The sequence below is a fragment of the Leptodactylus fuscus genome, chromosome 6, assembly GCF_031893055.1.
Source record: "Leptodactylus fuscus isolate aLepFus1 chromosome 6, aLepFus1.hap2, whole genome shotgun sequence".
Classification (NCBI taxonomy): domain Eukaryota; kingdom Metazoa; phylum Chordata; class Amphibia; order Anura; family Leptodactylidae; genus Leptodactylus; species Leptodactylus fuscus.
The window spans coordinates 108,090,052-108,105,600 of record NC_134270.1 but is presented as its reverse complement, the minus strand read 5'-3'; the positions used below and the strand labels follow the sequence as shown (position 1 = coordinate 108,105,600).

Below are 15,549 nucleotides of genomic sequence, written 5' to 3'. Positions count from 1 at the left end.
CTATCACCCTGGCTCTGCAGCTGACAAATGACAGACCCTGGGAGTGGGAGGAGGGGGCAGATTCCCCAGTCAATCTAAAAAGCTGTGAGCATCCTCCAGTCTGAGGAAGATCCTGACATGGAGATATATGAGTATATGAAATGGACACTTTGATGTACATAGACAGAATAGTTATATAGTGGACAAGAAAACAGGCACCACAATGTACATATCATAGAAAAAGGGAGGTTTGCAGTTGTCAAGCCAGGGGTGCTTTTAGCTTATTGTGAAGAGTAAAATGGTGCAACACCCTCCAACCTGGAGATGGCAACCAGCAGAGATAATGAAAAAAAATCCATATTTTCAGAAGGTTGCCCCTTCTGCTAGACACAGTCTCCATAGTCCTGAAGGCAGAACTTTTTAAACCACCACTTTCACTTTGAAAACAATGAACATAAAACAAAACCCATTATAGTCAACAGGGTCCATCAAGCTCTGTCTGTAACTGCTATTTTAGTGGTCGCCAGTCCATTGTTTTCGTCTTCTGACAGACCAGAACAAGGGACAGCTGGCAGCGAACCTAGAATACGATATAGCTTAAAATGCTGAACTAATGTGTAGCTGTATTAGCACACATTGGGCAAGTATATCCATTATATCTCAGTTAGGCCCCATGCACACAACTGTAATTTTATCTGTAATTGTGGGTTAGAAATTGTGGATAAAAGTGCAGACCCATACATCTCTATGGGCCCATACACATATCCGCAAAAATTGCAAACATATCTGCATCATAGAAGGGGGTCCACAAATTTTGAAGCATATCCTATTTGTCTGAATTTGCGGCACAGACCATTGTAGAGAATCATACAAGATCCGTGATTGCAGATGGCATAGTGATGCAATGCAGACATGTATATGTGCGGGTTGATGATCAGTATTAGCGGACAGCAAAATCACTATGGTGATATGCATGTAGCCTTAGGCCCGGGTCACATCTGCGTTCAGTATTCCATTTGAGGAGTCCACATGGGGTCCCCCCAAATGGAATACCGAACGCATTGACAAGTGGTGAGCTTATGAAGGCACATGGACCCCATAGACGATAATGGAGTCCGTGTGTTTTCCGCGTGCTGTTCGTTTGAGTCATGTGTAGAGAAAAGTACTTCATGAACTACTTTCTTCTCAGCATGACTTATGCGAAAACCGCGCGGAAAACACACGAACCCCATATAGGTTATGGGGTCCATGTCCTTTCATTGCTCACCGCTTGTCAATGCGTTCGGTATTCTGTTCGGTGGGTCCCCATGTAGATTTGCCAAACGGAATTCCGAATGCGGATGTGACTCGGTTCTCATACCTTTGCCTGTATGGAAAATAGACAAATAATGATACTGTGCATTTATTTCAATGAGACTTAATGGCAAACTAATGATTCTGACATGGGGAAAGATACTGTCATGTAATATGCCATGAGATAAAGTATTCCTGTTGACACTGAACAGACACTTCAGTCTGATGATGCATAGGAGATAGTCATACATACTGAAATCACATCAAACATCTCATCCTGCAAGAAACATTGGTTTCTGCAAGATCCATTCATATGAATAGAACAGTCGTGTACATTCTTGCAATAAATCTGCTGCGTGTGAATTTACCCTAATTCTCTACTTCTATGCTTACAGATCTTTTGCATCTAGTAAATGGCCACAGATGTAAAACAATGTTAGATTTATTCATTCATTGGAATCGGCATTGGAGGTGGCCTTAGGTAGCCGCAATGAATAGGCAGATACATAATTTTTACATTGCTCTATGAAACACTGTGGTATTAAACTGTTCGATCAATTATAGGATTGCTATATGTATACAGAGTAATAGATTGACTAATCAGAACAATGCTCTAAATTGTACACAGAATAAACAATGATAAGGCCTCTCACTTTATAAAATAATACAACCCCCCATCGTCCCTGCCCTGCACACCCTTCTTGTGCTGTTTGACAGCGGATTAATGATAGAAACTTCCAGCTGCTTCAGTTTCATTTGCAAACAGTGAAGTGAATAAGGCAATTGCTGATAATGGTGACTGTATAAATCGTGGTGACTGAAGCAGGCCTGTCCGTTGGCTTGTATAACCTTTTCTACACAGTGATCACTTTGACATTACTAATATTTAAGGTCAATTACTGCCATGGAGTGATCATTGCCTGATAACTGAACTTGTAGCTATTCCCTTATCTTCACCTGTCAAATCATGCAAAGTTTTCAGCTACAGAACAAGATCCAGGCAACACAAGTGACTTTCGAGAGGGATTTATCCAGAGGTTTCTGCTGCTGCGCTCATTTTCCTAATGCTAATGTTACTGCAGATACAACTCAGTATGTGCCGGCAGGGCAGGCTTGGATTTGTAGTTCCACAATACCTGAAGAAACTTGTGCTTAACAGCTTTAGTATAGTCTATAGTGGCGATCATCAACCTGTATCTTGCAATTCTACAACTTCCATCAGGCCTTGAGAACCGGTGGTAAGGCTGAGAACTGGAGTTTTACAAAAGCTGAAGGATCGCAGGTTGGATATCACTGTACTACACTATACCTCACAACTAGTAAGATATTTCGCTGGATAAAAGTACAAAATTGGCTTATATATCTAAATATTCAAAGATTTTTTTCTATTAAAATAATAGCACAAACAATATTCAAATATGCACATATACCCCCCCCCCCCCCCATCTACCTACCACACCACCACCACCTCCCCCCCCCCTCTCCTTTTCTTTCAGAGCAGCACAACTCCCGCGTATTAACATCTTGTTGACTTGTTATAACAACCTGGCTTAGTATTTATCAAGCCTTCATATTACTACTTTCTATATTTCCTTCTTTTCTCACATACTTTAGTATGTTTAATATGTTCATGCATAGAGTACTGATAGTCATTGTATCACAATACTTAGGTATTGAACTTATGTAGTGATCTAATTTGTTTTTGTTCCAAGTTCCTAACATGTATCTAGTAACTTTTGGCTGTATATACCAAAATTCAATAAAATGAGAATAAACAAACAAACAAAAAATATGGACATATTAAGCTAAGGCCTCACTTTGTGGAAAAGCAGATTTTGTTACAGATTTTGCTGTGGTTTTTTGAGCCAAGGCCAGGAATGGAGTGAGCAGAAGGGAAAATATATGTGCTTCTTATATATTTCCTATTCCTTTCGAAGCCACTCCTGGCTTTGGCATAAAAAAAAGCTGCAAAATTTTCAAACAAAAGCTGCTTTTCCGCAACATGGGGCCTTAGCTTTAAGATAAAAAAATGCCTAGTTCTAATAGACAGTTAGGGAGCGTTCATATGTAGGAATTTTATGCCGATTTGAGGGCACTTTCGATGGGAGGCAGAAATCACAGCAGGATCCTGAAAAAATAAGCGTCCTGCTTAATTTTGCCACAGATGCCGTGGCTGAATTGCTCTTCATTTTCTGTCATGTAAACAGCCCCTTAGAGACCAGATAACGGATTTATTAAACAGTAAAGTTAAGTTTATCAATGCAAATATATTTCCAATGTTAAAAAGAGGGACATTTAATATCAAAAAGTAGGGACTGTCCCTCCAAGAGATGAACACTTGAGGTATCATTACGTATACATTGCAACCAACCATACTGAAACTGATACAGTAGATAAATATCTATCAGATGATTAAAGCCCTACATAGTGGGCCACAGCAAGAAAGCATTGTGGGAGAAACTGAGGCAGTAACTCGTTGTGGTTTTTCCCACAGCATTTTTCACAGAAAGTCCACAGAGTTTTCCTCTGGAATTTCAGTACTGATAACCTATCTTTAACTCACCTGATTGAAGTGGCAGCCCATTTTCATTTGGCCTAGGTCACATCTGCATCGGTAATCCGTTTGGGGATCCACACGGGGACCCCCCAAACAAACTACCGAATGCAGTGGCAAGCGCTGTGCAATGAAAGCAGACGGACCCCATAGACTATAATAAGGTCCATGTGCTGGCCGTGCGCTACCCACACGAGTCATACGGACAGGAAAGTAGATAGTGAACTACTTTCCTGTCCGCATGTTCCATGCGGAGACCGTACATAAAACACAGGGACCCCATTATAGTCTATGGGGTCCATGTGCTTTCACTACACACTGCTTGCCAATGCGTTCAGTAGTCCGTTCAGGGGGTCCCCATGCAGACTCACCAGAACGGATTAACGATGCAGATGTGAACCTGGCATACGTGCAGCTTAGTCCCATGTAAGTGAAAAGGGCTGAGCTGTAATGCCAAGCACAACCACTACACAATATGCAGACAATGTACAACTCTGTGCTTGGTGATCAGTAAAGATGCTGCAATGCTCAACTCAACGCTGTGGTCTCTTCAAACAGTTATTACTACTGACTCCATATGAATAAATATATATATACAGTCCTATGAAAAAGTTTGGGCACCCCTATTAATCTTAATCATTTTTAGTTCTAAATATTTTGGTGTTTGCAACAGCCATTTCAGTTTGATATATCTAATAACTGATGGACACAGTAATATTTCAGGATTGAAATGAGGTTTATTGTACTAACAGAAAATGCGCAATATGCATTAAACCAAAATTTGACCGGTGCAAAAATATGGGCACCTCAACAGAAAAGTGACATTAATATTTAGTACATCCTCCTTTTGCAAAGATAACAGCCTCTAGTCGCTTCCTGTAGCTTTTAATCAGTTCCTGGATCCTGGATGAAGGTATTTTGGACCATTTCTTTCTACAAAACAATTCAAGTTCAGTTAAGTTTGATGGTCGCCGAACATGGACAGCCCGCTCTCAAATGATCTGAAAACAAAGATTGTTCAACATAGTTGTTCAGGGGAAGGATACAAAACGTTGTCTCAGAGATTTAACCTGTCAGTTTCCACTGTGAGGAACATAGTAAGGAAATGGAAGACCACAGGGACAGTTCTTGTTAAGCCCAGAAGTGGCAGGCCAAGAAAAATATCAGAAAGGCAGAGAAGAAGAATGGTGAGAACAGTCAAGGACAATCCACAGACCACCTCCAAAGAGCTGCAGCATCATCTTGCTGCAGATGGTGTCACTGTGCATCGGTCAACTATACAGCGCACTTTGCACAAATAGAAGCTGTATGGGAGAGTGATGAGAAAGAAGCCGTTTCTGCACGTACGCCACAAATAGAGTTGCCTGAGGTATGAAAAAGCACATTTGGACAAGGCAGCTTCATTTTGGAAACAAAAATTGAGTTGTTTGGTTATAAAAAAAGGCGTTATGCATGGCGTCCAAAAAGAAACAGCATTCCAAGAAAAACACATGCTACCCACTGTAAAATTTGGTGGAGGTTCCATCATGCTTTGGGGCTGTGTGGCCAATGCCGGCATCGGGAATCTTGTTAAAGTTGAGAGTCGCATGGATTCCACTCAGTATCAGCAGATTCTTGAGAATAATGTTCAAGAATCAGTGACGAAGTTGAAGTTACGCCGGGGATGGATATTTCAGCAAGACAATGATCCAAAACACCGCTTCAAATCCTCAGGCATTCATGCAGAGGAACAATTACAATGTTCTGTAATGGCCATCCCAGTCCCCAGACCTGAATATCATTGAACATCTGTGGGATGATTTGAAGCGGGCTGTCCATGCTCGGCGACCATCTAACTTAACTGAACTTGAATTGTTTGTCCAAAATACCTTTATCCAGGATCCAGGAACTGATTAAAAGCTACAGGAAGCGACTAGAGGCTGTTATCTTTGCAAAAGGAGGATGTACTAAATATTAATGTCACTTTTCTGTTGAGGTGCCCATACTTTTGCACCGGTCAAATTTTGGTTTAATGCATATTGCACATTTTCTGTTAGTACAATAAACCTCATTTCAATCCTGAAATATTACTGTGTCCATCAGTTATTAGATATATCAAACTGAAATGGCTGTTGCAAATACCAAAATATTTAGAACTAAAAATGATTAAGATTAATAGGGGTGCCCAAACTTTTTCATAGGACTGTATATATACGCATTCCCTAAAGGCATATATTATCTTTCAACCCTATAGACATTGCTTTGTCAGAAGTTCCTGCCAACTCTCATGCCAGGGGTTATATTACAGCTTTTTAACACCAAATCAAATCACCAACAACATTTGTCTCCAGTTTTGTGACATTTTAAACATCAACCTTACTATACTGAAACACAATAGAACACTATATAGAAAGTATTTTGGTTTGTGTTGTTTTTGGCATCTGTGGCACATTTTTTTTTAAATGTAGTATGTTCTAAGTATAGTGTTTTCTGGAGATTTTTCCCTACAGGATTTTCTATAGGTTCAAAAAATGTTTACATAAATGAAAAACAAAGATGTCATCAAAAATACAAAAAAAAATTCAACAGGCACAATACTGAAAAAATAGTGCAGCCAATATACCATGAGGGAACTTTTAATGTCATCTCTGATTTGGCTTATTTTTACCAGAATGTAAGACCCTGGTTCATATGTTTGTCGTGATTCTCTAGGGGGGAGAGTGCCAGAGTTCACTAAGGGTTTTGGTGAATTTTATTAAGCCAAGTTAGAAGTGGAGTGTTCATATATAAAAATAATGCTACTTTTTTAAAAGACAAAATCATAAATCGAGCTAAAACCTATGAACTGCTTAAAACATGTCCAGATTGTCAGGCCATAGTGCCCGAAACACACAAACACACACACACACACACACACACACACATACACCTTTTTGCAAAGTTGAACCTTTTTTACAGAAATCCTGGTACACCTATTTTGATGTATTTGGGCATAGACTATGCCCACTAGATGCTTATAGAACTATAAGTATAGCAGCTCAGTGAGCCTACTTCTGTAATATGTCACCGCATAGCACATCCTATGATAACATATAATGTCCCTGCAGATCTATAGAAGTAATAAGCCCCAGGAGACTTTGTGTGGCACCGTACAGTCGCTGGCTCATCTCATATCTATGGTTGGCTTTTAATAGCCACACACACACAATAAGAATACATGGAATTCATCTGAATTGGTTGCTTTGGTGGCAAGAACATGAATTTATGCCACCCATTTATACAAATGAGACAGGCACAGAAATCTATACAACTCTGGCATGCACATTTTTTGGGAGAAGGGAGGCGTACATGTCATTTTCTTCCTCTCATCTCTGGCATGTTTTCTTTTGACAAAGCGGTTGCGGCTAAGGCCACATGCTTCAGGTTTGCAGCAGGATAACCGCAGCAGAACCGCCAGCCAGTAACTTACTGTACAATACAAATGTATTACATGGGAACTTCAACAAATCCCATCCACACACTGCAGCAAAAAAACCTCACAGCACAAAGTGTCTTACCCTAAAAATATGGAGAACTCAGCAAGTCAATAATTGTTTGTACCCAGACAGAAATGATATTACTTTTCTATTTTAACATGGTAGTGATTTAGGACAGATACAAACAAAAATTCTTCCATTTCTATAAATCCACTGATGGCTGACATCAATAGACATGTTACTGGCAGTGTGAACCTTATTCACAGGTATCATAAGTATATAGAAATACTGTTGAAATATGGAGAAAAGAGCAGACACCTGAAGTCTCAGGCATACAATTGTGTGTATTGTGGCCTACACTCTAATATACTGCAGGCTGCATAGCAATGTGTGAGGCTTGTGTTAGTTCTATAAACCCAGAAAATGAATATTATGGCATTGGATGGGACATGCTGCGGTTTTTGCACATAAAACATATTGATATGCATTGTCCGATAGAAATACATTACCATTGTACTTGGAATTGGTGTTATGTGTGTGTGAATTGTGTTTCTTCACTTCAGCCACAAATAAAGACCAAATATGTATGTCAATGGAAATAGAAGTAAAAAGCTGAATACCAAAGTGAACAATAGTAAAGACTGTATTTATAATAGAGATATATGAAGATATCTGACAGAATAGCTACAAATCCAGTATCTGAGCCAGTATATGGTGATATACATAGGTAATGTTGTCACTGCAGATTTTATGTCGGCTATGTGAATATATATCCTTCCATTGGCACCCTGGAATATTTCTGTTGTTGATATGTTGTTGTTGTTATAGATGTTGTGTTGTGTTATACACACACACACACACACACACACACACACACACACACACACACACATCTATATGACTATATGAATGAACAAACGTCTGTATGATACATAGGTTACTAAATACGGATATATCAGCCCCAGCACTCTTATAAGAGGCCATGCTGATAGGTGTAGTTCTACAAGACCTAAACCATTTGGAGAAGAAGCACCGGTGCATAGATGAATATAGCGACCTGTCCTCACAGCAGACCCCCAGATATTCAGACAGACCCTCCCCCGCACTTCCACTTCACTCACTACAAGTGTCGCATCCGCCCTTACAATGTATTGATGTCACTAAGACAAAGAAGTGAGATCTCTATAGGACCGTAGGATTATTATAATGGCAGAAATGGTTGCATGCATACACACAAACACATATACAGTATATATCTTACACACACCCATATAGTACATATATAAATATCACACATATATATTACACACACTCATATATTACAAACATTTCACACCCCTCTTGTCCTTCCGTCATAAATGTCACAATAATTATAACTATATTTACAGAAAAACAATCACTGAGAGTTAGAAAATAATAATAATAATAATAATAATAATAATTATTATTATTATTAATATTATTATAACAATGATATCTGTAATCACAGAGCTCTAATAATGTTGACATAGTCTATATGACAATCACCTCTGTATACACATTCTATGCTGTAATGTACCTATTATTATTATTATTATTAATAATATTATTATATCATTATAATATATATATATATATATATATATATATCATATTATATAATACATAGATACAATATATTATATGATAACAATGGATGTTTCCATGATATAATATTAATAACATTACTAACATTATTATTATTAATACTAATAATATTAACTATAATGGCTGCAATAGGCCATCCTTCATTGTGCTCTTATCTAGTGAAAATAATAATTTGTGTTAGAAAATCAATGTAAAAAATATTAATGTGCTTATAACATTAGTCATTTAATTGTTCTTGCAGGCCCTAATAAAAGTATTGCAATATTTAAAGTCAGTAAAGATGATTTATTCCACTGATCGTGATATGATAATGCAGTGAATTATTGCTATATATTATAATCACATGGTGGGGACTGCACCAAATAGTTAAGGCATAGACATAGTGCGATCAGAAAAGTAATGTCTAATTGTATGAGAGGACTGGCAGGGCTATTTCGCCTAATGATGATGATTATTACTGCTAATATTATTATTATTAGACGCTGCATAAGAGACCAAGAGAAGATTGTGTGATTATAATGATGATTATTATTACAGCTATTAAATAATCTAAGTATAAGTAGGTTCCGTTTGCTGATACTATTTGTAATATTCTTATTATTAATAAAAAGAATAATAGGCCATTCTATATACTCTGAGATGCATCTAATGTAAAGCACCATGGAATGAATAATATAAATAAATAATATTAGCAGAAAAACAGGGAACCTACTTTAATTTACAGGTAATCATTACTACTTCTACTACTATTCCTAATAATAATACTATTAATAATGATAATAATATTAACAGTAGCATAGGCAACATACTTATAATTTAGCGAATAATAATAACAACAATAATAATTGGAAGATGAAATATAATTTTCTGCATGTATTGCTATTATTATTGTCCTGGTTATATATAAGATATTACTATTATTAATAGCAGTTGTCATATACCAGATAACTACCTACAGACATTATTGTCATATACGTTGTTATTATTATTGACATCGAGGACAGAGATTTCTGTAAAGTAAAGCATCTATATAAGTGCCATTTAATCAAATCCCCATCCTTTACTATCACTGACAATACTTGACAGCGAGTCTCAGGCTTGACATTGTAATTGACAAATCCATCTTCCAGCATTATAATACGTCTGAATGATTGTGAATATTATTAGTGGCTGAGATATAAGAGTGAGGGAACATTATCATCCCAGTGTAATAAGTGTGACAGGGGAGATTATCTGCTCAGATTGTTGTGATCCCTGCAGTAAATATCAAGTATCTCAATGTCAGGTGCCAATTGCAAAGAGGTTATCATAGCAACTCATTAGTAATCGCTTTCTGATATAGCACTACAGAAGTATACAGAGGAATACAGATATACACCAACAAAACATATCCTTACACGTCCGAACATATCCATACATACGGAAATACACACACAGATTTCTGTTTGTCTATGTATTTGTTTATGCATGTATATATGCAGAATGCTGCCATATTAAATAATGTAACAGATCGTGTTCTCATGTACGTGTCCCTGTTACTACTATTAAACCTTTTAGCTACATTTTTTAATATGCTGTTTTATTACCATATACATTTAGTACTTCCTTTTCATTTTATCAAAACGTTTCATTACAAGACTGAGGTACAATATCTAATCTCACTGTCAAGAATGCTAAATGTTCGAAAAAAGAAAATATTAAAAAAATAAATAAAAGATAAAAATAATTTGTTGGTCATTTGAATATCTATCTATCTATCTATCTATCTATCTATCTATCATCTAATTATCTTAGTTATATATCTATTATCTACCTAATATATATGTATATATCTATCCAAAAAAACCTATTTACTTATGTAATATCTATCGAATAAATATCACTCAGTAGTCATCTATCTGATGTGTATCTATCATCTATCTATGTGATGTGTATCTATCTATCATCTATCTATCTATCTATCTATCTATCTATCTATCTATGTGATGTGTATCTATCATCTATCTATCTATCTATCTATCTATCTATCTGATGTGTATCTATCATCTGTTGTTTATTAGAGCTCTACATCCATTATGTAACAGTGAGCTAAGTCCAGCCTGGACACAATATAACCTGCTTTCTGTGTCCTTAGTTTCAGTAGCAATGTCTGGATTTAAAAGCAACAATGATCAAAGTCCAACATAAACCTTGTAGATAAACAGAGTATAAAGTGGCCCAAACCTCCTGAGACTTCCCCACTTGCCTATACATACAGTAGCCGAGGGCTGAGAAGTTGTGATGATAATAATAATAATAATAATAATAATAATAATGAACAGCTGGTGTTGGTCATTTCTGTAGGTTACCTGTCCAGTCACTGTATTAGTAGTCTAGTGATTATACAGCAATATACAGTAGTTATATGAATGTATATATGCAGTACTTCATAGTGCTCATATACTTATAGCTGGTCTACCCTTGTCTGCCCCTGCCCCATACTCACCCAGGCTGGATCGTCTCCCCGGTAACCCCGGTCTGCTCTGCAGGCTGTGTAACATACTGCTGTCAAAGTGGCCCGCTGCCCAGGTGGGGGGCATCTCGGTGCTGACATAGGGGTAGGGGCTGGAGTAAGAGCCGCTGACTGAGCGCACCAGTGCGTTTCCATGCTGCTCCCGGGCCATCAGGGGGCTCTGGAAGGCTCCTTCCCTGCCGGCATTGTTGGCCATGGGTGGACTGTGCGAGTAGGAGAAGCCGCTGGGGGTGTGAGGGCTGCTGGCATTAAAGGCATGGTTGTCACTAGCTGCCTGTGTCCAGGCCGGGTGGCTGCCCAGGTGGTGGCCCTGGTGGGCACTGTCACAGCTCTGCAGGTAGGGTAGGGGCTGCAGTACCGCGGGCACACGTCCTGTCTGCATGTAGTGGTTGGCACTGGGGTGTAAGAAGTTGGCTGTATCATGAGGGTAGGCAGACTGGCCATAGTTAGAAGCGAGTGCCAGGCCCTGGTACATGGTCTATGCTGGTATATCCAAAAACCCGAGCGTCCCAGTCCTGTCCAAGTAATGATGATGATGATGGTGGTGATGATGATGATGATGGTGGTGATGATCCGCTCCAGGTCTATAGAGAAGAGGCCTCCTGTACTGTCCACATCTGAAGTACCTGGAACTGTGTGGAGGAGACAAAAGTTAAGGAAGAAACCCGAGCTCTGCAGCAAGGGAGGGGGAAGGGGGTTGAGTTCTAGGGGTGGGGGGCACTCAGGATGGACTGATCACATACATGTATCAGAGCGGAGGGTCTCCCGGGCACCGCGGAGGGTACAAGCAGGAGGGCGCCCTGATAACCCGCCGGGGTATAAATCTTATGGAGTGAGAGCATGAGGCGCAAACATTTGAACAGTGATAAGAGCTTGTAAGATATGAGGCAGATCTGCCATCCGGGTGTCCCAGCACAAACCTGCCCTGCTTTTATCTGTCAGATAAGGAGGAGAGCTGCTGAGATACTGGCGGGAGGAGAGGGGACAGCTACTCACTATGCCGGCTGGCTCCAGGGTCTTTAGCCGGAGAGCTGCTGAGATACTGGAGGGAGGAGAGGGGGCAGCTACTCACCAGGCCGGCTCCTGGGTCTCTAGACGGAGAGCTGCAGCCTGTCCTCTGCTGCTGACCTGGGAGAGACTGACTGCCACACGTTACTACAGGGCAAGTGTATGGGCAGAGTCACGTGACGCGCAGAGAAGCACCTGGTGTCCTAGGGGATTGGTGACTGCACCAGCAACAGCCAGTGGAGGAGCTCAACTAATACTCTGTGCCCTGTGTACATAGCCTGCAAGTCAGCGGTAACCTGCCTGTACCACCCTGTCTGTCATAGGTCTGGCTCTGTAGTGAAATCTATGTAATACAGTCATCTGTAGCTTATTATACATATATACAATACAGATCGTATAATCTTACATTTCTTATAACATTGTTCAATAATGTCATCATATTATGGTGTGAATGTGCAATGTCTTTATCCTGTGCATTGTAAGTAGTGTATATATGTACAATCCTGTGTATACTCACCATGTAACAACTGTGTTCTGCTATATCCCATCTAATAACTAACTGTACCATTATATATATAGTTACAGATACAGACTATGGCCGAATAATGTATGTAGATTTATTTCGGCTTAAGTGTAAAAATAATAGTGTTTGTGAAACATTAGATATATATGTATACACACACAGCACATGTTTAGAATGTATTATTTGCAATAATGTATTAATGCAATGTTATATATAGATCTATGGATAGATGCTTTACAATAACTGTAATATCTTATAGTATATAGTAGGACTGTGGAGCTTTCCACTTCTGACATGTCTTGAATTTGAGCACCACAAATTGTACGAAAACGATCGGTTTATAGATCATAAAAAATAATCCAAAACTAGAATATATTCCTCGGAACCGATGAGTAGCCGTGACAGGATGGTGTGTAGGTAGCATGGAAATAATAATAATAATAATAATAACAACAACATGTAATAACAGCACTGATCTGAAGTCAGGTATAGTATAGTAAGCACAGTATACATACTAAGTATATACAATGTGACAGATAGCAAACGCACCGAGAACGTAATGGGATTTTCTCAGCTGGATACACTGTAACCGTGTGCTTAGTCTAGGTACAACATCACAAGTGAATAAAATGTCACTACTATATTTACCTTTACCAATATCTATGTTTCTATATCTAAAAGGTACCGAATTAACCAGATGCATACTCTTTACAGTAGTATACCCCATTAACCCTTACAGTAGTATAGTAGTATACCCTCATTAGCCATGTGCCCTGTCTAACTACAGAATACAGAAGAATCTGTATATTTGAATATCCTCAGAAATCCTTTCCCTGCATGTCTACTGTGCACTGCAGTATATACCCATCTGTACCCCTATATCCCGCCATGTCCATCAGTCTATATGATATTTATAGTATACATATTGTAGATAATCGTTTACATAAATATGACCAGCAATGCTATTTGTTTCCTTTAATAACCTGAGATCAATTTCCATCATTGTGTTTCTATCCACATTGCACTGCAGTCAGAATCTGTCCATCCTATGACATGCTGGGAGTTGTAGTGTAGTCACGGCTGGTGAGTCACTTACTGCACGATCACTAATTTTTGAGCCTTCTATGTCTAGATGTAATAATAGTGAGTTACTACAAGTTAGTCTTGTATCTAGCAGTACTGCAGATTCCATTTCTTCCTCCAGTACACTTCTAGCCGGGAGGGTCGGGGGTCTCCAGATGTCCCCTGTCACATATCACCCCAGACAGGCCTCCTCTTGTGTTTTTAGTCCCGGGGAGAGGACCCCTTGTCACAGTCTGAGCTCTTACTGTGCACAGTAGGGATCTAGAAGGAGCCATTATACATGGAGATGAGCTGGAGACAGTCTAATCTATTAATGATATTCCGAGGCCAAGGGTTTATCTCCAGCCAGTATATATGAAGGGTAGAGGTCCGGGTGCTGCACCCCCAGTATAGGGAGCTGTCAATCAATTAGGAAGGGGTTCCCTGTATGACCATTTGCATGTCCTGCCGTCCAGTATTTCACTATGGAGTCGCTGCCGGTGCCAGGGGGATAAGATCCTGCACTAAGACACATCGTGACATATTAACCTCTTATGACCCCAAGGGAAGGAATCTTATCTATCCCGATATCATGACTGCCACAAGCACCGCACATGTATTGTACAACACTATCTCACTATTATATTAGCAATTTATTACAGTGTCTTAGTCTCGTCATTATGTGTGATCATGTTATATATTTATTGATTATTATTGCTTGTCTTGTGATTAGTTGCTAATATTTTAAAGTAATAATAATGACGTTATTTTGTTACCTATTATTTATTATGTTATTATAGTACTATTATTATGTGATAGTATAATTAATATTATTTAGTATTATTAATGGCATTTATTATTATTATTGTTATTAATATTATTGTTATTAATATTATTGTTTATTATTATTATTATTATTATTATTATTATTATTATTATTATTATTATTATTATTATCTGTTAGTATTATTGCTGTATTATTTCTATTAACAGTAAGATCCACACTTAGAGTTATAGTCCTCTTGTTTGACCACTATATGAAAACTATGACTCAAAACAGAGGATTAGTTGTGTCCGGGGAGACAGGACTAGTTTGTGTCCATTACTGAGTATATTATTAGGGGTATCATGTGTCCTATTCTCAGTCAATGTTACCCGTATTAGCCATCAGAACTAATAGGTTGTAGGAATATATTATCTGCAGATACAGCAGAGATGACTTTGTCATCTGTTATTTTCAATAGGACAACAAATTAAAGCCAAGAAAGGAAAGAAACGTCCAATCCGGCTCTGCTACTCTCAGCTCTGCTCCATTTCTCTGTATTATAACACTATGAGTCTTGGATATTACCAATAGTCTGGAGACAGCAGAATCCTATCTATATCCTATCTATATGACTGCAGCCATTGTACATTCCTATGAAGCCGCTCACATTCCCGGTAATTGTAAAATAACAGATGATGAAACCATGAACATATAGCAGAGTAAGCAAGGAGACAAAAGCAGCCCCAGCTCTATATTATATACAGGCTGTAC

The 15,549-nt window shown here is 38.6% G+C and overlaps 1 protein-coding gene across 1 annotated transcript in view; it reads right to left on the bottom strand.

Moving 5' to 3' along the window:
• GATA5 (GATA binding protein 5) overlaps positions 1 to 12,102 on the bottom strand; it is a 28,390-nt gene extending 16,288 nt beyond the window's left edge. The window contains exon 1 of the mRNA XM_075276985.1: positions 11,393 to 12,102. Coding sequence (XP_075133086.1) covers positions 11,393 to 11,894 — 502 coding nt within the window. The 5' untranslated portion in view covers positions 11,895 to 12,102. The remainder of the gene's footprint in view (positions 1 to 11,392) is intronic.
• Positions 12,103 to 15,549: the final 3,447 nt, after the last annotated feature.